At 44.2% G+C, this 24,347-nt stretch overlaps 2 protein-coding genes across 2 annotated transcripts; one reads left to right on the forward strand and one right to left on the reverse strand.

The window, feature by feature from the left end:
* The first annotated feature begins 3,009 nt into the window (after positions 1 to 3,009).
* On the forward strand, positions 3,010 to 10,324 carry LOC127766854 (squalene synthase 1-like). The gene is made up of 14 exons (XM_052292014.1): positions 3,010 to 3,249; positions 3,374 to 3,416; positions 3,609 to 3,698; positions 3,803 to 3,878; positions 4,555 to 4,624; positions 5,608 to 5,751; positions 5,838 to 5,942; positions 6,381 to 6,527; positions 7,855 to 7,930; positions 8,584 to 8,672; positions 9,036 to 9,127; positions 9,209 to 9,248; positions 9,333 to 9,439; positions 9,544 to 10,324. Exons 1-13 carry the CDS (start codon positions 3,067 to 3,069, stop codon positions 9,387 to 9,389), a joined length of 1,212 nt encoding a protein of 403 aa, XP_052147974.1. The 5' UTR covers positions 3,010 to 3,066; the 3' UTR covers positions 9,390 to 9,439; positions 9,544 to 10,324.
* LOC127766851 (DEAD-box ATP-dependent RNA helicase 37) lies at positions 10,093 to 15,226 on the reverse strand. Its single transcript, XM_052292012.1, has 7 exons — positions 15,040 to 15,226; positions 13,172 to 14,015; positions 12,997 to 13,080; positions 12,154 to 12,396; positions 11,606 to 11,773; positions 11,314 to 11,427; positions 10,093 to 10,770 (listed from the first exon to the last, which is right to left on the reverse strand). Exons 2-7 carry the CDS (start codon positions 13,964 to 13,966, stop codon positions 10,279 to 10,281), a joined length of 1,896 nt encoding a protein of 631 aa, XP_052147972.1. The 5' UTR covers positions 13,967 to 14,015; positions 15,040 to 15,226; the 3' UTR covers positions 10,093 to 10,278.
* Positions 15,227 to 24,347: the final 9,121 nt, after the last annotated feature.

The raw sequence follows: 24,347 nt of genomic DNA on the forward strand, positions 1-24,347 counted from the left end.
ATGAGATAAGGCCTCGGCCCACGCATTTAAGCCATGCCAACTATTTCTAACTTTTAGTTTAAACCATTTTCTCCCTTCTTGTTTTCGCGGCCAACTGTCAAATCACTTTAGCTGTTTCACTCCAAGGATCTCTTCCCTTAGGGCATGTACAATGGTAGCCACAAGCAACTATGGTCTCAAGACGCCACGTAGGATAGAACCACACAAAGGTCACACTACCCACAGTGAAAGCTACTCCAAAACGTTTTTGCATGTCAGCCCCTATCTATTTATATGTCAGCCCTTGTATTATCAAACCTATTGAAACTTTATATTTTGAACCCTATAGTAACCAAAAGAAGTATATGTATACCCCTAAACAACTTGGGACCCACTGTCAGCCTCTTCCCATCCCCCTCTCTTTTTTATTCCTCTCTCTCTCTCTCTCTGACTTCTTCTCCACCGACGCTCTTTCCTCTCCCCTCCTCCCCTCGCCGCCCTCTCTTTTCCCTATCCCCTCCTCCCCTCGCCACCCTCCACTCCGGCGGCAGATCGGCGCCGCTCGAGCTTTGGTGGCGGCGGATCTAGCGGCAGCAGGGAGTAGCGGTGGCGGCGGCAGCGGGGAGTAGCGGTGAGGGCGGCTGGCTTGACGCCGCCGTCTTTCTCCCCCCACGACGGCGCGCTCGCCGGATCCGGGCGCGGGCTCACCGGTTCTGGCGGCGGCGGCCACAACACGGCGGTGGTTCCTCGACGCCGTCGTCCTCCTCCGCCCATGACGGCGTGGACGCGAGCTTGGCGGCGGCGGGCTTGCCGGATCCGGGCGCGGGCTCGCCTGATCCGGTGGCGGGGAGCAGCGACGACGGGGAAGCGGCGGCGGCGGCGGCGGATCCGTCGGCAGGGAGCAGCGAAGACGGCGAAGCGGCGACGGCGGATCTGGCAGCGGCGGGGAGCAGCGACGACGACCACGGTGGCTGCGACAGATCTGGTGAGGCGACGACGACCACGGCACGGGGGGACCGGACGAGGCAACGTGCGGGGTACCGACTCCTCCAACGCGAGGCTTCGGCCTGTGGCTTCGCAGCTCCCGAGCCCAAGCGCGACGCTTGCACCAGTTCCTTTGCGAGCTCACTGACAGCCTGCGAGACCACCTAAACTCATGCCAGCTTGGCTCAGCTCCGACGTGGAGCTGCGATACCACAGGCCAGGGTCATGTGTTGTACATGGCCTTAGGTTCCAGTCTGCTGGATCTGCATGATGCGGGTCGAATTTAAGGCTACATGACTACAAACAGGAGTTTGGTCATGGCAATTTATTCGATAGTTTATAGTTGGACCACACTCAATTTATTATATGTATACTTTATTTGCTGGACCACTACTATTATAGTAACTACATCCTCTAATTAAAATCTTAACCTTAGCTTTGAAAGGTCTTATCTTTTCGTTTATACTTATACTTATAAAAAAATTAAATTCAACCTTAAAATTAAAGGTAATTTTAGGATTTTTTAATCAAAGTTTATTTTTCACATGTATAGAAAAGTTTTATTCACATACTTCCTCCGTTTCACAATGTATATATATATATATATATATATATATATATATATATATATATATATATATATATATATATATATATATATATATATATATATATATATATATATATATAGAGTGAAGTGCATTGGCAGTACTTAAATTTGTAGGGTTGTGTCATATAGGTCTCTAAACTCTCAAAATACATATCCAGATCCCAGAACTTGTCAAAGTGACAAATTGACACATCCCCTCTAGGATCCTACGTGGCACTGATGTGGCAATGCCACATGGACGTGACGTGTCCTTTTATTTTTTTTTTCTTCTTTTCTTTTTCGGTTTCTTCTCATACTTCTTTTTTTTCTTTTTTTTCTGCACGGGTCACAGAGAAAGGAGAAGAAAGGGGAAAAAAGAGAAGAAAAAAAAAGGAAAAAACTTAAATGGGTCCCATTTATCAGTCAAAATAATGTCATGTCATGTCCGTATAGCATGCCACATCAATGCCACGTAGGATCCTGAAGGAGTTGTGTCGATTTGGGACCTATATGACATACACTTACAAGTTTAAGGACCGCCTGTACACTTTACTCATATATATATATATGTTTATATATATATATAATCATTAACTTCCAAATAAATATGAGCAATGCTAGAAAGTTTTATAATCTGAAACGGAGGGAGTATTATTTTTCTTTTGTAAATATGTTGAGGATGAGCCAGAATGTACAACATAAGAATTTATGCTAGACTTGTTAGTACTATTGCTAAAATGCAGCCACGCCCAGCAGCCAGCACTACAAGCGTGCAAGCCCTATACCGTGATAGACCAGCAATGTGATATTCTTTGACTTTATAAAACCAACGGCATAAATAGTGTACAAACATTTTCTTTTTCTGTAAGAAGAAAAAGTGAAAACCCAAACACTGAAAAACACCAGATCCCTCTGGAAACAAAACGACGAAACCCTGACGCGAGTGTCGGCCGTGGCCCCACCGCCCACACCCCCATCTCCGCTCCACGTGGAGTCCAGCTGGTTCATCCACCCCCGCGCATCACATCCACTTGATGACACCCACGCTACACGTGGACCCCCACTCCGGGTCAAGATCCACTACGTACCCCACCCCTTCCCACTGACGTCTGGGGCCCACGCACCTGGCCCTACCCGTCAGTGTGATGGCCCGCCCCCGTCGCGTGCGATAGATACGACCGATGCGAGGCGAGAAGAGTTCGAGTTCGAGCGCGAGAGAGCACGATACGAAACGAACACGCGGAGAGAGAGAGAGAGAGAGAGAGGAGGAGGAGACGACGCGGCGATCGGCGAGACCGGAATCCGGCGGCGACGCCACCCATCTCCCCCGCCGCCGTTGGCCGCGGCTAGAAGTAGTGGGGGGGCCTCGCCGGCGCGCGGGCATCGGCATCGGCGTGAGTAGATCGTATCGTGCGAGTGGTGGATCGGAGGAGGGTGATCGCGATTTGTGAGGAGGGGGGGGGGGGGGGGGTTGGGATTTGGATTTGGATCGTGGGGATCAGGGGGAGGAGGAGATGGGGGTGCTGTCGAGGCCGGAGGAGGTGTTGCCGCTGGTGAAGCTGCGGGTGGCGGCGGGGCGGATCAAGCGGCAGATCCCGCCGGAGGAGCACTGGGCCTTCGCCTACACCATGCTGCAGAGGGTCTCCCGGAGCTTCGCGCTCGTCATCCAGCAGCTCGGCCCCGACCTCCGCAATGCCGTCAGTATCCACCACCTGTTCCTCCTCCTCCCCCTCCTCCCATCTGCTGTTCCCGAATTCTCATGTGTTTTTACGGTCTCCCGTGCTCGAGGAGATTCTGATGGCCGTTGTGCTGATTCCGCAGGTGTGCATCTTCTATCTCGTGCTCCGAGCCCTCGACACTGTTGGTCAGCAATTTCTCTGAACTACTTTGTACTTTTCAATTGCTTTTTGACTTTACCACGATTTGGTGATTTGGTGAATTTTTCTTTTCAAACAAAGTGGTTTGTGGCGCCTTTTGAATTATTGAATTACCCATGGTTTTTGTGTTTTCCTTTATCGACTTACATACTATGTTTTTTTTTCATGGGTGCGTGCAGAGGACGACACTAGCATTCCTGCCGCGGTGAAGGTGCCGATCCTTAAGGAATTCCATCGGCATATCTACAACCGCGACTGGCATTATTCATGTACGGTATCGCTCCACTAAATATGCTGTTCTCAGGCTGAGCAGGATGGCGGCTTTTTTGTGTTTTGTTAATCTGAGTTTGATTGGTTTGATGTGACCTTGCAGGTGGAACAAAAGACTACAAATTACTGATGGATAAGTTTCGCCTTGTCTCCACGGCTTTCTTGGAGCTTGGTCAAGGGTAAATTCAGTTCCGAGTCTTCTGAATGTTTTCCTTGTCTGACTTTTCTTGGTTCCTAGTACTTCGCGACTTGACATCTTTGAGGCTTCTCATATATTGGCGTTTTCTCAAATTCTTTGGACGCATGCCATTTCTCAAATTGTATATTGGCGTAGTCTCAAATTCTTTGGACGCGTCAGTCCAGATATTCATATCCATGAAACTACTTCAAGACTTTTCTACATAATGTGGCGTTCACTTGGTAGTAGTAGCTAGCTGAGAAACCATCCTGCATGGTCAGACTCAATTGTTGAAATAAAAAGCTGATCATGATATTTACACAGTAAGATGATTTGTACGATGATAATTGCTATGAATTAGCAAACAAGCATCCTACAGAAAAACAGGGGACTACACAAACTTGAACGGCAGTTATATTCGTGAACCCTATGAACCGTGTTCTTTTGATTGTTTTTGTTAGAACTTCTTCAATCCTGTTAATGTTAAGTATTCTTCACACTCGATTATATTTGGTCATATTTATATTATTTCGACGAGGAGCAGACCAAATTTTGTTGGAATAACGGAGAGCATGTGTTCAGCCGTTTCTGAATGTAAAATTGCTTTTTACTTTGGTTGCCCATATCCCCGGATATTTGCATCACTCAATATGCTGATATACTCTTTTCTTTATTAGTTATCAAGAGGCAATTGAAGAAATCACTAGGCTAATGGGAGCAGGAATGGCAAAATTTATCTGCAAGGAGGTATGTTGTTAATATAGCCATCAAAACATCTAAGCAAACATAATTTTGAAATAAATGTTTTGGTGCAATGTTCTTAACATAAGAAGATCACAAGGTCATTTTATTCAAAAACCAGTATTTAATTTTAGTGTGAGGCGATGACCTTGTACTCTTTTTTTTTCTGGTTTCCATATCAGCAGTAGATGGTAAGGCCTATGTCTCATCACTTATTAGAAATGTCTGCCCTGTATATGGTACTATCCGTGCATATTTTCTTTTCTGGCTCAAAAAATAGGGTACAGTCCATGGTGTGTTTCGGTAACTTCATGCTTGGTAGGAGTGTTACTGTGAATTTTGACCAAAGAGAATGACAAAAGCCTGTGTGCTTGTGTCCATCTACTTTTCCACGCTATTCCTAAGTCCTAAGGTATCTAGTGAATAGCCAGTGGCCACTATATATCGTGCTTAAAAGAACAAATGTTTTTACTGGTATTCAAGTGATGACCAAAGGCTATAACAGATGGTCATATGCTTCATGCAACCTTGACATGCTTTTATGCCTTCTTTTCAGTTCCATGTCCAGTTTTTGGCTGTCCTATCAGTAAGTGGTTGTACTTTTGGTTTCCTCCATATGAAAGATGTTATCTACCTTGTGGCCATTTGTAGTCTCACAGAATATACTATGAAATGCCTGATCTGAAACAATAACAAAGACACAATATTCTCTTCAAAATTGTGATAAATCTTTTCGATGGTATCTAGTGTCCACCCTCAATTGGCTACATTATTACGTGGATCTGAACTTTATTAGATTCCCTCATATTTCCATGGGATATGCTTAGACATGTTTTAGTTGCATCTAGTAAAATTAGGGAGTAAACGATTAATTGCAATATAGTTTGTCATTAGTTTTCAAGAACAAAAAGGAGTTTGTAGCATATGTATTGATGAAATGCTGATTTAATACTGTTTTTAACTAACATGAAACAACTTTGTTTACATAGGTTGAAACTGTTGATGACTACAATGAGTACTGTCACTATGTAGCAGGGCTAGTGGGGTATGGGCTTTCCAGGCTCTTTCATGCTGGTGGGACGGAAGATCTGGCTTCAGATTCACTTTCAAATTCAATGGGCTTGTTTCTGCAGGTATTTTGTTGATTTTGTTGAATCAGTTATGTGCACTTACAGTTTCTAATTGTTGTTAGTAACCAATATCTGGACTTACACTGCAGAAAATCAATATAATTAGGGATTATTTGGAGGACATAAACGAGATACCAAAGTCACGTATGTTCTGGCCTCGAGAAATATGGAGTAAATATGTCAATAAACTCGAGGTATACTGTCCATGTATCTTCTTTTTTCTTACTGAGTACTACCTCCGTCCCAAAATACTTGTCGTTCTAGGTTATTTAGCATGTACTAAGGTTTGAAGACAAAGACTATAATACCCCTTAATTAATAATGCATAGTTGGATGTGGAATGATGGTTGGGGGTATAATGGGGAGAAATTTGAATTGGAAGTGGTTGATATGACAAGTAGTATTTTAAAGTGACAACTATTTTGGGACAAGTATTGTGGGACGGAGGAAGTAGCTTTAAATTTATTTGAAATGATTAAATTGTCACCACAATTGACAAGAGATGCCATTTGAAGTGTTAAATCCAACTGTCAATAACCAAATCATATAAATTCATTTATTATGCTGGAAAGTCCACTACAGTTTTATCTATTTTCTGTGTGTAATAATACACATTTTTTTTATAAAATCAGGATTTGAAATACGAGGAAAATTCAGAAAAGGCAGTTCAGTGTTTGAATGATATGGTGACTAACGCTCTGTCTCATGCTGAAGACTGCCTCCAATACATGTCAGCATTGAAGGATCATGCCATTTTCCGTTTTTGTGCAATACCTCAGGTATATGTTAATCTTTTATAGTACCAAATTTTTGAACCAATGCAAATTGTGCCAGTCTGTGTCAAATATTAACAGTTTATGATATTCTCTTGTGCTTGCTTGCAGTATATAATGATAACTTTTATATTGGCCATGAAGTTTAGTTAAGCTATTGCTAGTGTACACGTCTAGGAAATTTTACTCTTTTTCTTAAAATATCTGTATGTAATGCTGATTGTAATGCCTAGGGTCCAGGTATGGATCTAAGCCCAACTCATCTACTTGAACCACACATCTGAGTGACGGTTAACCGGGAATTTATTCTACCAGACTACTACTTATAAGCTGGTGCACATGGAGCCAGCTAGCCGAGGTGGTACTGAGCAAGCGTTTTCAGGCTATGCTAGCTAGCGTACTCTTCTGCTATCGATGAAACCGAAAGAAAATACCAGTGCTCTTTCATATAGATCGAGACGCAGTAAGACAGGCTTTCTTGAAGTAGGGTTGTACCATTAGAAATAGTTAGGCTAGGTCCTTGACCCCTACCTTTTCTGAGATTCATGGAATCATCACATTAATTACGCACGAATCAGAATGGGGCCTATCTATATTCCAAGTAGTACCCCTCGTCCAGTGAAGTCATGAGGCTAGCCCCCCTGAATGAAGTAGCGGAGCCCTCTGCCCACAACGCTTTAGCTAATACACAGAAATGCATACCTTTATTTTTCTGTAATTCAATGACTGCATGCATTGCTCGGTGAATGTGAAGAACTAGGCTGTTGTTGTGGCAATAATGAGGCAATCTAAAAAACTAGCTACAGGCTTGCTTGCTGCTGCTCCTGCTCCTGCTCCTGCATTTGCTGTCGTGTTTACTAGCTAGCGCTATTGCTGCTGTGCTCACATGTGGCCCAAGGCCAGATGGCTGTTCTGCTTGCTGCTCACTTGCGCCTACGCTAACTAGCTTGCTCATTGCTGCCTGCTTACTTGCTCTTCTTCTCTATCTTTTCCCCTTCATCTCTATTTTTTTCCTAATTATTCTGGGGCGTCACAGACTCACAGTAATTTACTGCTATTGCAAATCTTTGTACCATATCTGTGGTAAAGAGGAGCCAGCTATTTGAATTGGTTTGTTTATTAGTTCATGTTTGATCACTGTTGACATGCTAAATCTTGGGCCAATGATAGTTGATATTTGTTGGCAGTTGGTAGCATTCCTCGTTGGTTGAAGCTGTTAATTGACCTAACATTTTGTGTTTGAGTATTATACACTTCTATTCTTGTAATATGTTTGGTATGTATTATTTTGGAACAAACTTTAGGATACTAATACATCATTCCATCTTTTCAGATAATGGCAATTGGGACATGTGCTATTTGCTACAATAATGTGAATGTCTTTAGAGGAGTTGTTAAGATGAGGCGTGGTAAGATTACATAAGACATACTAAGTAAATTCAAATTGCAGTAACCTCTCTTTACTTTGAGGAGAATAGTTATTTTATCTCCATGACCACCTTGTCAGAGTTTGCTTAATGGAATTCAATATGGATAGGCTATCCGGTTCTCTTCTTTTGTATGGTTAATTTAAGAGTAATTGTATTTATTTACTCAGTTGTCAGAAATTGATCAATGTGCAACAATAATCCTATTGGTTACACAATGGAGTGCTCCTGTGTTCATTGTCACAAGTTGGCATCATTGTAACTTGTGTCAGTTTTGTTGATTAGTGTATCATAAGATTTCACCACTTCATTGCTGGCATTTCTTTGTCCCTTTTGGTTTAGACAAAGAATGGTGATTTGTTGAGTAAGATGACTAGATGAGTATCTTTAGAATTATTGTATGCTTTGTTTTTTGGGCACATGGCTCCATACAGTAGAACAGCTATAATTTAGTTAGCAGAAGGTGCAACTATAATTTATATATATTTATCACTGAATTTGCATAGTAGTAATAATTTCCTTAAGCAACCTTATTTTGTTTTGTCACCTTTATCTATTATAAACTAAGTACATCTGCTCCAGTCTCTAGTTACCTTTATGTTCTCTCACCTCAGGAGATTAACATGTTCTCTCAGGGCTCACTGCACGAGTAATTGATGAGACAAACACAATGTCAGATGTCTATACTGCTTTCTATGAGTTCTCTTCGCTGATAGAATCGAAGGTAAGGACCATGATCTTTGCTACCATGAATGTAGGGTGGCTGTCGCTCATTTCTTCCATATAGATAATAAGACACTCAAATATTTCATTTTTAACAATAGATTGCTATCCATCAATTGTATTGCACAAAAATCTTCACTCAGTATAATTATTTTTTGTTAATATGTAAACATTTCTTTTGAACTTGTTCTTTGAGCCACTTTTGCATTAAATGTTGTGTTGATTTAAGGATCATGAAATTATTTTAGTCTTCAGCAGAATGTTCTAAACAGCAAATATAGGATGTGCACTGTTATTTCTGGCCTTCAAAGGCTACCTTAGTTGTCCTGCTCAAGAGTGTATGATGTTTTACCCACATGTCCAGATTGATAATAATGATCCAAATGCTTCCCTAACGCGGAAACGTGTTGATGCGATAAAGAGAACCTGCAAGTCATCTTGCTCACTAAAGAGAAGGTTTGTTGGCTGATTCTGATTTAGTGTTCCATTTATTTCTGTTGGCATTTCTCATCCCTACCGATCGTCTTAATTATGCAGGGGATACGATTTGGAGAAGTCAAAGTACAACTCCATGCTGGTGAGAATAATATATAAACCTTAAATCCTTTTAGTGATTCTGTTTCTATTTATCTTTCTCAAACTGTTTCTGTGACTTGCTCAGATAATGGTTGTACTTCTGTTGGTGGCTATTGTTTTGGGCATGATATATGCCAAGTGATTCGTCCTAGGTGGTCCATTGCCCTCAACTAGACAATCTATGCGCATCAGGTATGTCAAATGGTTTCAACAATTTTACCTGTTCTATTTCGTTTTAAAATTTGAAACAGGGAAGGGCCTGCCGAATTTGATCATGAAGTGAATTTGATATCCAGATTTCTTATCAGCGCCAACTCCAAAGCACATGCAGCAATTATAAGTACTGACTGACTGCAAGAATAGACTGTACTTCTATGAAGTTGGATCTCTTCACCTAGCTGTTCACCCTAAACCTTTTCATGGTTTATAAGAATGCGGGTTGTTTCTTGCAAAATTTTGGGTAGAATGGTGCAAAAAAGAATTTGTTCGATAATGAAGATAGCTGTGGTTTTGTTAGCTTGTGTTATATTGATGTAATTTAAGATCATGCGAGTGTTTATTTTCCCGGCGACATTCTTTTGTTTATTCATTATATGCAGTATCCATTTATCTTGGCTCTCACCTGCCTGATGAAAAACATGTATGTTTATCCATACCATATGTAACACCGTCGAATGTTAATCACTTCTGCCTAACAATGCAAAAGTGCCAAAACTAGTATAGAAGTATTCCGGTCAAAAATGAAAGAACATTAATAAACAAAAGAAAAAAAAACATCTGGCCAGTAATGCCTCGTCCGAAACTAGTAAACTACGCGAAACAATCAACTGAAAAGGACAGGTGAATCAGCCAACCAAGACTATTGCCAGTAAACGAGATAGCCAGTGCAGTAACAACCATCCATAAATTAAAGGTAAACGGGCGCATTTTCCAGCACCATGCCAACCAGGCTGATTACAAATCCCAACATCAGATGTTTTCAGGGAAATCAATAGAATATGATCGTTGCTCGCGACAGCCGGGAATCAGTATCAGTCCCACGAACTAGTTGAGCCTTGACCACCTCCATAGCCACCGCCCCCTCCATAACCGCCGCCTCCATAGCCACCACCGCCACCACCATAACCGCCGCCGCCTCCACCCCTATTGTCGCGGCGGAAGTCACGGCCACCAAAACGGGCACCGCCTGATCGGCGGTTTCTGCCACCACCACCTCCGAACGAAGAACGGGCCGAGTATCGTTCAAGCCATTGAGGAACCTCCTGGTTTGCTTCCTGCATTAGCTCACATAACGGCCTCGCCAGGGATAGATTGCCCTCGTTGAAAAATGCAGTTGCCAAGCCAGACTTCCCTGCTCGTCCTGTTCGTCCGATACGATGAACATAGTCATCTATGTCATTTGGAAGGTCAAAATTGATGACATGGGCAACATGAGGTATGTCAAGTCCACGGGCAGCTACATCAGTCGCAACAAGGATGGGTGTTGCTCCACTCTTGAATGATCTAAGCGCGTACTCTCTTTCCTGGGAATATCAAGCATACAGAGATAACAAAGATGTTACATTTCAGCAGACCTAAGGCATCAATAAGGTGCATACATGTGCCTATGTGACATCAGAAACAAGCATCATGCCGCTCAGTCTGAATTATTGAAACAAAACATAAAGAATGCCAACCATTTATGTTGAATATGTTATAACTTTTTTCTACAAACTTGATTAAACTGGAAGCAATTAAATCAATAATTGAATATGTTTTCATAATAAAATTATTTTAGGTTGAATATGTTATAACTTTTTTCTACAAATTATAATGGCATGGTTCCAATTTTCTCTATATAAGATAGCTTTATCACTGCATTGTTTTAGACGAGTGATGAGCTATCACTTCCATTTGTAAAATTATACATATCAAGTATGGTAGTAACATGCATTTGTTTTTGCCTTGTTGGAGCATTGAAGTTCTTTTTATTTCCCTAAAATCCAATTATGATATGCACAGATAAATCAGAAAATAATTGAAATGCCCATGTCATATAGTGCAAGGTCATCCACAGATTGGCGTACCTGTTGTGTTCGGTCGCCATGAATACTTGTTGCAGGGAACCCGTTTGTGTAAAGCCAGTTCTCCAAAGCATCAGCTCCCCTCTTTGTCTCCACAAAGACCAGAGTAAGCGCTTGCTGCAAACAAGATGAAAACATGAGCTGGTGGAACAATACTCCTATTCATAAAGATTCATAATTGATCACAGTTTGAGCTGAACCTATCTTCCTTAAGAGTAGCTTTCATTAGTCTAGTGAATAAATGTTCATGATATCATAAAGTAAATTACATCAAGAACTATTGATGCATCAATACCTTCCCATGAGTACCATTCGCTTTTTGGGCATGGAGGAGATCCATGAGGTAACTTCTTTTATCCGCTTCAAGGACAAACTCTACCCTTTGAGCAATCAAGTCAGTACTTGAACCAACTCTTCCTACAGCAAGGAAGATGTAGTCCGCAAGGAAATCTGAAGCCATGCGCTGCAAGGGGGCAAAGGAGATTTGCATCAAGAAAAATATAAGATTATCTAACCAGATGACTGCATATAGATTATCACAGTATTTTACTGTAGGCATATGTGCCTACAATTTTTCCGATCAAATTCTACCACACAATATTTGGAAAACAATACCCCTGAAACATATGTTGCATGTGATCTTTCTTAAATGTAGGTAGATAGACCACTACAGAAATAGATCTGATTTTTTTTCTACTTTGGAATACACGTTTGATAAAAACACACAACCAACTATTGGACAGGTATAAATTGACTAAATTGCAGGACTGCCAATAAAATTGTTAAATACATCATATGCTGATGGATATTATCAAAGCAGGAAGTTTAAAGTAGAAAACATACCTGTATTTCTTTTGGAAAAGTAGCACTAAACAACATTGTCTGCCTCACACCGCGAGGGGGCATGTCCATCTGCTCAACAATTTTACGAATTTGCGGCTCGAACCCCATGTCAAGCATTCGATCAGCTTCATCAAGAGCTAAGTACTTCACCATTTGCAGTGATACTCTAGCCCTCTCCAGCAGATCCATCAACCGACCAGGAGTTGCCACAAGGATTTCAACGCCCCTTTCCAATTCCCTCAACTGCAATAACAGATAAAGCGTGTGTTCAATAGCTATGCACGTCACTATGCAAAGGATGGCTGTTTACTTTCTAGGCTAGCTTACCAAAGCTAATAATATTTGGTCATGATATGATTGCCTAAACAGATGCATGACTATTTTTCTGGGCCTACATACTTCAATCATCTATCACCATATACATAGTTAAGATAGCTCGCATATCTATGTTATGAGAGCTCCAGTCAATTTTTAGCACAGTATGGTCACAAGTTCAATGATATGGAAAGACATTCATATAATTAATAATGTCTCTTCCACATTACAGCATGTATGCAGCCAGCAGCAAAGATCACTTGTTAGATTTATAGCACCCACAAACAAAATAGGATGGCTATCATAACCTTTCTAGAATGCCTAGAGACCAGCGAGCTTTCGTTATACATTATTGAGCAAGGTTACAATTTGGGGCTAGAGTGCACATGAACAGAAGGGGCGCTCATATGCACAACACAATATAATGATCTCTTTTAAGGTACAAAGGAAATCAGCAGACCAAACAGCAAAGCTCCAAGGTTGATTGATCCATCATTATGCGGAAATAAATAAGGCTACGAGAAAAACCTGTTGATGTATTGGTGCTCCACCATACGCAACAACCACCCTAACACCAGTCTGGTATGCGAATTTCCTTGCTTCTTCATGAATCTGAAACAGAAAAGTATATAGTAAGAAACAATGCAACAATAAGGACAGCCCCACGCCCCACCCCAAACCAAAAAAGGAGTGGAAAACATACTTGGACTGATAATTCGCGAGTGGGGGATAAAATCAATGCAAGAGGGTATGCAGTCCTCGATCCCCTTGGCCTCTGTGGTGGCCTAGAGCTCATAATCCCACTAATGATAGGGAAACAAAAGGCGGCTGTCTTTCCAGACCCTGTCTGAGCACAAGCCATGAGATCCCGCCCTGCAATGGAGATTGGAATGGCATACCGCTGCACTGGCGTAGGTTTCACATATTTGCACCTCCGTATGTTCTCATTCAGCGCATCACCCAAATCAATCTCTGCAAAAGTATTGACTGGCGGTGGCACATCATGGCCACTTGTTTCCACAGGAATGTCCTCATAGGCATCAAAGTTGATGCCAGTGTTTGCCGTATCAAAATCAACCTCTGTGGCTTCCTCTGCCTCACTATTGGCAAAAGGGTTAGGTTCACGGTCTCTCCGGTCCCACCCAGGGCGGGAGTTCCAACCCCCACCCCCACCCCCACCACGACCACCAACGCTCTGGTGTGGGCCACCTACAGCGCCAGTACCACCACCACTGGCAGGGCCAGCCCAGCGAGAGCCACCAACAATAGCTGCGTAACCAGAAGGCTGTACAGAAGCTGAGGGCTGGACAGCAGCTGGTCCTGGAGCTGGAGCTGGAGCTGCAGTTGTGGTTGGTGCCTGGCCACGGAGGTGAGGAGGCACGTATGCGCTGCGAGTGGGGCGTGAGTTCTGGTGATTAGCAACAGGGGTGGGAGCAGCACCAGTCGCGGGCGCCGATTCCTCGGCGTTCGCAACTGAATCAGCCCATGAAGATCGCATAATTTTGCACAAAACCTTTGATGAAGAAGCTACTGCTTATCGCTTGTACCTGGAGATAACAGATACATAAAGCAAGTCAATACAAACATAATGTGACATCTGGGAACAAAAAAAAAAAGGTGCTTCAGCGGCAACAATACAGAATATCAACTAAATGAACAACTATCAAATTTTTTTCTTGTCAATCCTTTGGTAAGCCTTTGGTAAGTGGCAAACAAATAAGGCTAACACAACATGTAACTGCAGTCAAATTACTGGAGATTGTATGAAAACATATATGAAACAATCCAAATTATGCCTCTATAAACATCATCCAGAAATTAAAATGAAGCTTAAAATCCACAATAAAGAAGCACTACAGCTAACAGAGGCAAAGAGACGAGTGGGAATTATCATATTTCGTTGCATTGGCAGATTTTTGCTAAGAGCTCTGGTAGCTACAACTATGCTAAGCAAATTACTCAGTAAACAGCACCAAAACCAATCTCCAACTAGTAATGTGGACAGGGAATCATAATCTACTTACAGCACAAAGTAAATTGACTACACTTGCATTAACATTAACCAGTAGATCTCATCGGTTAGAAAACGTATTCAACCCAAAAACAGTACCAACGGGCAGCAATCACACCAAACTAACGCATCATCTCAGATACGACGATAAGAGCAGCATGCAAGCGGGGAAACCCCATATAAACTCGTGAATCGAAGCCACGAAACGAGGTACCGTCTCCCACACGATTAAGCGGGAGAACCCTACCCTAAACCGTGAATTCCTTTCCAATCCGCGGCCAATCCCCCCGCGGAAACCCTACGAATCGACCAAATCTACATAGCCCGCACGCAACCTAGCGGAAGCAGCTCCAAATCTCAAAACACCTCACCAATAGATTCAACAAGCAAGCAGCACCGCCGACACCGCCAACTCCAAGCAAACGCCCTCGAAACAAAAAAACAACCGGAATTCCTCCCAAAAACAAGAGCAATCGCCCGTCAAAACGAACTGGATCGAGCAAATCGGCAGCGGAAGCGCGCGCGCGAAGACGAATAGACGGGATCGGGGGGATGCTCACCTGCAGCAGCAAGCGTAGAGTAGGAGGCGAACCAGCCGAGGAGGAGGAGGGGATGCGAGGCGGCGTGCGGATGCGGCGAGAAACCCTAGGTAGGTAGGGGAGACGAACCGGGAGGAGGAAGCAGAGGCGAGGCGAGAGAGAGAGGAAAAAGCGGAAGAGAAAACAGCAGCGGATGCCGAAAGTTGGAAGAGGGGCAACTAGGGGAGGGCTTTATACGAGCGAGGTGGGCGCACCGCGCACCGGAAAATATCTGACTTGGCCCGCGACGCGACGGGACACGTCACGCCTCTTGCGCGCTCTATGACGGTGGCCCCGTTGATGGGCCCGGTATGGGCCGGATCCGGAAGCGGCCCGGGTACGGAAGCTTTTTGTATGACGTTGTATACTATGGGCCACCACCTAAACCACGCTAAACTATGGGCGCGATACAGCGTGTGGCGTGAGGTGGCCTGCATTGGCCATACAGTGACATTAAGACGTTTCTTTTTTTTTATTGTCACTTTTTTTACACTTAGAGAAATGAATAAGGTTGTGTTCGGTTGGAAACCTTCCCTAGCAAGTAAAAGAGCTATGGATTAGAGTATGATTAATTAAATATTAACTAAAAATACATAAAAAAATAGGTTAATATGATTTTTAAGCAATTTTCCTTAGTTTTTTTTCTAAAAATATTGTATCGTTTAGCAATTTGGGAAACGTACGTACGGAAAACGAAGTAATAGAAGTTGGAAAGGAGTATAAAACACACGTTAAGGCTTGATTGGAACATTTTTTTACGTGGATTGTTGAGACCGGTTGTTTACTCGATTGACACGATTAATTAACATTTTAACAGAAAAACTTTATACATAACTTAGAATAAGTGATGCAAACAATTGCAGTAAAATAAGTTCAAGAAATCATATTTTTAATAAGCGTGGAGTAAATAGTCCATGGCAGAAATTAGAAAAATAAAATAAAATAACTTGGCCTTAGTCTCTAATGAATATATTTCATGAATGATTTTTCTAAACATGTATTTATGAAAATTATTGAAAATACATGTACATGAAAAAACTATTAATATATTTTTTTATATAAGATATAATATTTTACATATTGATGATTTAAAGGTTTTAATTGCATAATTTGTACTATATCTATTTATGAATGGAGGGAGTATTGTAGCTCTAACGTGCATAATTTGTATTTGTTGGTTCACATAGCCATTGACCTTATACACAATAAGTTAGCGTGCACATATGACATTGTTGTTCTACTACTGTGAGAAGAATATGTTTATTGGCTGTGTATATCCTTTGCGGATATAGAGGCTAGATTTCTATCTTTCTTTTTTTTTAAATAAAAGGAGAACATGTTTCACGTCACAGATGACTTTGCAGGCATATTTGGAGATACCGGTAAATAATTTTGAGTATCGTTTTGTTAGGGCAAGGTTCCACCAGCACAAATCAGTTTCATGGTGCTGAATCCAATACCCTGCACCTACAGGACACTTTGCATATGCATGAACAAAAAACTTAAAACTTGTATTAAAAAACATACTAAAACGTACCTAAAAAGTGTCTAACTTCATAATCACCAGGGGCCGTGGTGATTTGGAGGAGTGCTCGTCAACTGCAATCAAGAGGAAATTGTCAAGTGATTGATTTGGATGAGTTTTTTTGTTAGCACTGCTCGAGGAAAAAAGAAATTGGACAGAAAAGTATTTTTTTTTGCGATAATTGGACAGAAAAGTAACCGCTGTTACTTGTGAATTACTGGAGGGAAGCTACATGTTGCAGTTCCATCTGGTTGTTGTACCTTGTTATTGTTCGTTTCTCTCTTTATTTTGATCGGTGTTATTAGTGCATCTGCTGCGTCAACAGAGTAATTAATTACTTCAATTTAATTCCTGGTAATGAACAAGAGTCATCTTTGCTTGAAGTGTCCATGCTTCCATGATGACATGGTGTTGACTTTGTTTCAGGGTTAAAATAAAATGAGACGTGAAATTTCAGTTTGTGGCTCGGCTTCTGTAGCAGTGGTTCTGCAACTTTGAATGTACACCTGTTAGTCTGTCAGTGCGAAATTTTCGAATCAAACCATGCAAACTAGATTCAGAAACATAAAATGCAACTAGTTGCAAGTATTCATCAAAATCAGCATATTTGGCTCAAATCAACGGTATAACCAGATCAATAGCCATTAGTATGATCTGGAAAACTTAGGCGCCATCCAAATGCAAGAACCTCGTATGGTTGCTGCTGCAAAAAGTATTTGGACGATTGATCGGTTGCAACTCCGGCAATAGCCCAACAACTACTTTTTATCAGCTTTGCTACAGAAACTTGGAGACAACGCATCATCTATTAAAGGAGATCACATTCACAAAGGAAGTTGGGGCTAGGGTCTCTTCAAGATTGAATTGCAATCACGCTTTCATGCCACGCAAATGCCGACGAGGTCTTGCTTGACTGGTGGGAAAGAAGAACGAGCCACAGCGACAAGAGCAAAACAAAAGGAACACACTCCATACATACGCTTCTCAGCTGGGAGATTTGGTGTGAATGGAACAGGCGAGTTTTCGGGAACAAGGAACTCACAATGTTGCATATGGTGACGGGAATTGTGGATGAAATCAACACATGGATAGGATGTGGGCCAAAAGACTTAGCGAGATTAGTGCCAAATAGCACCTTGTTGTAACCTTCCTCGCTTCTATGTAGCTCCTCTGATCTCCCTGTCTGTTCTCTTTTTCTGCTTCTTTTTTGTTTTCGTTCTTTCTCTGTTCCTCACCGTTCTTGTTACTATGTACAGCTCTTCACTCGCTTAATATAAAACCAGCAACAACTGGTTTAGGTTTTTTTTTTTGAAAAAAAAAGCTAACTGCATTTATTGTCTTATCATCTCAGAAAGCCTAACCTGTAGGTGGAATTGTTTCATGCAGCCATAATTCTTCTTTCAGATATCATTATTTTCTTCTAGATTGTCATCAACACTGTATTCTACCGTGTTCATCTACGTAGATAGGCATGTTAGCAATACAAGTATGGTTACTTTTAATTGGAAAATACCACGTAGTATAACTTTCCAAACAAGTTATGTTATTCTTCAGCTCTATTCTAGCTTGGATGTTAGGTTACATATCACCTTGGTAAGCAAAAAAAATAAATTAGAAAAAAATCATTTTCATCCTCTCATGTTACTAGTATTTACTGCAGGTGAAAACCATCGTCTAAATCCCCTTGCACTTGCTTGCGTCCTTTAGTCACCAGCGCTGGTATGTGAACCGTCGTCTTACGCCTCATTTAGCTTGGCTGCCTTGAGGCAGACTCCGGGGCGGAGTCCTACACGCAACAAGCGCGACAACAAAAACAAGTAAATGTCCCACGTTCCAACCGATACGTGAGGCCAACGTTGATTGGTGTGTCTCTCCTAGCTGGAGCCCCCATACGAGAGACATGTGGGCACACTACTCACGCGCGCCTGAAAAATTGGTCCACTCACGCAACACATGGTTGGGCACGAAGTACGAAAAAAGAAAACAAGCAAAGCATCCTTATGATCTCACTAGCTCGCAGAGGCAAAAAGAGACGAACAATCACATTAAAATTGCTAACATCCGTCGTGGACATCTTAACGATCGGCCCAACGTGAACACCTTAGAGAAGTTAAAATGTTGTATTATCTATTGGCTCTGTTCAGATTCCTTGGATGGGAACTAATCCCTCCCGCACGGAAAACGGAGCGATCAATTAGTGCGTGATTAATTAAGTATTAGCTATTTTTTTTTTCAAAAATGGATTAATTTGAGTTTTTAAGTAACTTTTGTATAGAAACTTTTTGCAAAACACACACCGTTTAGCAGTTTGAAAAGTGTGCGCGCGGAAAACGAGGAAGAGTGGTTGAGAAACTTAGGTGCCTGTCACGCCCGGAAATTCACTAATAATTTCCGAACTAATTTGTGCATAAAATCCTCGTTCAGGAATCAGCCGAGGTACACAAACTGACAATTTAATATACAAATCCATCATAATAATAACGTTACATACTTACAAAAGAAAAGAAAAACAACAGCAGCGGAATAACGGTCTAGCGATGGCTTCAGCTCCACTCCCACAGGCAACTCAACTGGGGTATAAGCCAAACGTCTTCTCCTTCTGGATCCTTTTTCTTCAACTGAGGTTGATTGATTATTGCAAGAATGAGCATATGACATACTCAACAAGCCACACAGCAAATATGCAAGTGCACAAGGATACCAAAGGATGGCATAATATAGGCTCATTTGCAAAAACAACATTTAGCAAAACATTTAAGAGAAGTAAAACAGTGGAGTAATGTCACGCCCAGAAGCTAGACAATCGATAAACTAATGGAAAACGAGCCTAATGCTCGGAACGGCTCCTGCGGTCGGTGGAGTCGAAGGCGTCCTCCTGCTCGTCACTAGGTCCCTCTGAGCGACTCCTGGAGCTTGGCAGATAAGTCTCGCCGCTGCCCGGCTCTGAGCCACTGGAGCTGCTGCTGCTGCGGTCGCGGCTGTCACTGGGAGTAGCAGACAACCAACCTCCGTTGCCACTAGCTGGACCCCTGGCGGCTGATGCTGGAGCGAAGGAGAGAGCGGACACGGGAGCTGACGCGGGAACAGGAGCTGGAGCTGGCGCTGGAGCGGCAGGAAGTGCTGGAGCTGCAGGCGGACCTAGAGCTGCGGGAACTGCGAGCGGAGGTGGGTTCCTGGGCGCAAGCTGGATGCGCACGGGTGCAGTCGTCGTCTCGCGGGGCGTAGTGCGGATCCGGACTCCTCCTGGCGCGGGAAGACCCTTTAACTGAGCATTCTCCCTCTTCAGGCGCGCTATCTCATCCTTCAGAGCGACGATCCTCATGAGCTTCCCATCATTCAAGGCCTTGGACGCCTTGTGCAGGTCCGAGTGCATCCTATCCAATCCCCTCATCACAGCACACATGTGACCAAAGGTGGTGTCGTTCTCGCCGGCTGTCGGACGGAAAGTACTGACATCATCACCGCTGGCTCGACGAGGGTGAAATCGATACGCTGTGTCGTGGAAGATGTAGTTGTGGCGCTCCCGTAGTCTGGCCATCATCAGGTATGCTGCCTCCTGACAGGCGTGATCTGCTGTGCCTCCGGATGCCTCAACCACCATGTTAGCGAGGCAGGTGCCCACATAGCCATGGACCTCCAGGCGGACACGGTGAGGAAGCTCGCCACTGAGCGGTGGAACAGTCGTGTACTCTGGCGCGTTGGGGTAGCCCACTACCAGCGTCATACGTGCTAACTCTGCCACAAAGTCAATCATGCCTTCTCTGTGGTGGTTGGGTGGGTGGTCGGCCATCTAGAGAAGACAAAGGAGTAGGATCAATGCATGCTCAAATTCAAATTTAAATAAAGCAATAAAGGACTCAAATAAGAGAATCAAATAAGAACGAAATTTTATGCATAGATCATTTTGCATGAGAGCGAATAAATAAGACAGACTTACATAACGATAAAATAATGGGGAAATTAGATACATACTAATAATAACAATAAAGGCAGAAATACCTTGCAACCCATATTCGTAAGCTAGGACCTAATGCATTTCACCCATCAAATCCCAACTGACTGACGAATAAACCCCAAATAATTTTATTAAAACCCTAGACTGACTTGTTTTGACAAATCTCACTTAAACGAGCGACCAAGATTTTTCCCTTGAACCACAAGAACATATACCAATTTTCCCGGAACAAATCCAATTGCAAAGAACATATGCAATGAAAAGGATTCAGAGGGCTCTTAGGTTTTTCCGTCTGGCTTGTCCTACGGTCAAGGTCGGCTCTGATACCAACTTGTCACGCCCAGAAATTCCCGAATAGAATTCCAAGCAGAATGTGCATTAAAATCCCCGTCCAGGACCGGCCGGGGTACACAAACGACAATGTTGGCATTAAGATCCACGTCTTACAAACATCATAAAAGTCTTACATAAATGCAGCGGAAAAACGAAAAACAACAGGAGCTAAGCCTTGACTAGAACTGCAGCGGGAACACCACTCCACAGGCATCCTCGACGGCACGGACGAAGCCTACTCCTCGGAGAAACCTCCATCTGACACATACTCGTACTCTGGGGTTGGGAAAAATAGAGCAATACTGAGTACTACCCACTGTACTCAGCAAGTCATACCGGAATAGGGGTATGATGCAAGGAATTATCAAAGTAGAGCTAGAGTGGTTCATTTGCATAAAGCGAGCATTTATAAACAGAAGTAGGAAGATTTAAACAGTTGCAATAATTAAGTAATATTGATCATCCGCTGTCCAACGCTATCCCACGTTGCAACAGGCCCAACCATCCACCTATACTATCCAATTTCATTAGACTAAACTAGGGTGAGACTAATCACGGTGAATCTGGTTGACCGCCCATAACCGCGGGCACGGCTATTCGAATAGTTTTACTCTGATCAGAGGTGTACAACTGTACCCACAAGACACAGCCCCACGACACGTTTCCGTGCGCCGACATGCCACCACGACAAACCGGAAAGAGGCCGTGACAGGACCCTTCGCATAACCCCCTCTAGCCAAGCACACCACACCTCAGGTTTCACCCCCGTCCCCAGCGGGCAACGGGCAGTCCCCTCTCGTGCCTAGGTGAATCCGGAAGCGACAGAGGCCGTCGCAGGGCCCGCCCCGCTCCATCACGCCCACCCTTGCCTGGATGCGTCGACTAGAGGAAAGCTACACTACAAGCCTAGCCGTTGCCCACGCTGGCTTGTGGTAAGTACGATAAGTTCTTCCAGGGCATCCCGCGAACCGGTCCTTAATTGCCATGGGCGCGACTAGCAAAACCATGCACCCACAACCCACCATGTGATTCATTTTATTTAACCAACACCAGAGCGGTGATACTAATCCAACATTATCATATAAACCTATAGTCTAGGTTTTAAATGAGATTTCCCCATTGTGTGCTAGTTGAACTAAGCATGACTAAGCAATTCCTAGTCCAAAGTCTAATCATGTTATAACCCAAGCTAACAAAGGAGCATGGTATCCAAAAAGCATGGCTGTAACAATAGGTAACCATCCCATAGCATAATTGCAAAACAAATGCGGCATTTGAAAGAAAACATTAGGACATTTGCAATATAGGATCAATATGATCAAGTGACAAGCATGACTTGCCTTGCTCTGCTGCTGGAGAAACCTCGGCGACTATCTCGAAGTACACCGGAGCGTCGGAAGAACCGGAATCTAGCGACATACAAGGCAAACATTGCAAACAGGCTATAAGACTACTGAAACAGAGAACAAAACCATTTTTAATGGATTCTACACATTTTTCTTGATTTACTGAGACTTGAATAGGCTTAAACGGAGCACGGATGAATTAGTTATGAATTTTAGAAGATTCACTGTGTTTATTACTATAACAAAAAGTCCTTAAATCATTTATTGCGCAATAATTCCCAGGGCTGACGTCATCAAGGGGGGGCGGCGCCGACATGCGGGGCCCACCGGTCAGCGGCTCGAGAGAGAGGGAAAAGGGGCGCCGGCAAGCGGGCCCACTCGGCAGCGGCTCAAGGGGGGCGGTTCACCGTGGACCGGGACCACGCGGGTGGTCCACCGCCGGTCCACGGGACCGACGGCCCAGATCGCCCTCGGGGCCGATCGGACGGGCGGCGATAAAGGCGGCCGCCGGGCTCGGCTCGGCATCAAAGCCGGCCGGCCGGCCAGGGCTAGCGGCGACGGCACGCGGCCGACAGCGGCGGCGACCGGTGGCACAGGAGGCGGCGGCGGCGGCCGAAGGCGACGGCGCGCGACTTGAAGCGGCGGCGCGGCACTAGGAGGGGAGGAAGGGGAAAAGAGGGGAGGGATGCCTCACCGAGGGTGGCCGGCACGGAGGAAGACGACGGCGAACGGCGACGACGAGCCACGGGAGGACAACGGCAACCGACGGACAGGATTTGGGGTGCCCTAAGGAAGGAGAAGAGAGAGATTAGAGAGAGGGAGATGAACCACGGCGACCGGCATTCATGGCCGAAGGTGGCGGTAGAGGTTGAACTCACCGGAGCGTGAGGGGATGCGAATTCCGGCGATGAATCCCGACGGGGAAGGGGCGGCCGGGGTGGAGCTTAGCCTCGCGAACCCGACGGCGGCGATGGCGCGGTGCGGCGGCGACCCTAGCGGCGGCTAGCGGCGGCCGAAGTGGCGGAAACGGCGGCGGCGGGTGGTTGCACGGCGCGGGAGCGATGGGGAGCACGAGGGAGTTCGGCGAGATGGGGAAAAAGCGAGAGGGGGCGACGGGGAAGCTTAAATAGGGGAGGGGAGCCCCGGACGTGGCCGGTAGGGCGAGATTTTGCCGGCCAACGTGGGGAGTGGGGGAGGAGAGAGAGGCGGGATTCGAAAATCGAATCCCGGCCATCTCAGGCGCGGGCGCGAGCGCGAGAGAGGGGGAAGTGGGTGCGGGAGATGCGGCGCACTCGCGGGCATGGCCAACGCGGCCCAGAGAAGGCGGTGGCGTGGGCGCGGCGGCGGTTGCGGGCGCGGCGGCGCCGGCTGGAGGAAGGAGACGGGCCCGACAGGTGGGGCCCACCTGTCGGCGTTCCGGGGAGAGAGGGAGGGACGGCTTGGGCCGGCACACAAGGAGGAGGGCGCGTGCGCGGCGGGGTGGACTGGACCGACGGCCCAAGAAGAGGAAAAGGAGGGAAAAGGAAAGAAAAGAAATGGAGGAAAAGAATTTCCCTAGGATTTAAAATATTGCATGCTCGATTTTAATTGGTTAAAATTATTTCGAGAGCTCTGAAAATTCCACTAAAAATCTGGTTAGTGAATTTCGACATGTAGAACTCAGGAAAAATTCCACATGCCAATTCCGATTGTTATTTGCATTGATTTAATAGGGTTAACTCTTGCTTTGCACCGGTATTTTCTTAGGGTCTCTTATTATTTCGATTTTAGGCTTAGGAGGAGAACTTCAGGGTGTGACAAGTAATTAATCAGAAATTTTAATCAACACTGAACAGCACACCCATGCTGCACAGGCCCAATCATCCTGAACAACCATACCCGGCTGTACAGATCTAACTCCAAACCAGGAGCTAAGCAAATTATTACCAGTTATAACATCCATAATTATTGTGAGAGGTGTGAGACTAATCACGAAAAACATTGCTCAACTCGCCCATAACCGCGGGCACGGCTATTCGAATAGTTTTACTCTGGCCAGAGGTGTACCACTGTACCCACAAGACACAGCCTCAACATCATGTCTACCATGCGTCGCGATACTGGAAAGTACCCGAATAGAGGCTGTGACAAT

This window comes from Oryza glaberrima, chromosome 3, assembly GCF_000147395.1.
Source record: "Oryza glaberrima chromosome 3, OglaRS2, whole genome shotgun sequence".
Taxonomy (NCBI): Eukaryota; Viridiplantae; Streptophyta; class Magnoliopsida; order Poales; family Poaceae; genus Oryza; species Oryza glaberrima.

Bases quoted from the DNA above. Each gene is read 5' to 3' on its own strand.
- LOC127766854 (XM_052292014.1), top strand. From the start codon at position 3,067: ATGGGGGTGCTGTCGAGGCCGGAGGAGGTGTTGCCGCTGGTGAAGCTG. The intron at 3,699-3,802 runs GTACGGTATCGC...GTGACCTTGCAG, and splicing joins CCGCGACTGGCATTATTCAT to GTGGAACAAAAGACTACAAA. The intron at 5,943-6,380 runs GTATACTGTCCA...TTATAAAATCAG, and splicing joins AATATGTCAATAAACTCGAG to GATTTGAAATACGAGGAAAA.
- LOC127766851 (XM_052292012.1), bottom strand. From the start codon at position 13,966: ATGCGATCTTCATGGGCTGATTCAGTTGCGAACGCCGAGGAATCGGCG. The intron at 11,774-12,153 runs GTATGTTTTCTA...GCCCCCTTGCAG, and splicing joins CTTTTCCAAAAGAAATACAG to CGCATGGCTTCAGATTTCCT. The intron at 10,771-11,313 runs GTACGCCAATCT...TGATATTCCCAG, and splicing joins ATGGCGACCGAACACAACAG to GAAAGAGAGTACGCGCTTAG.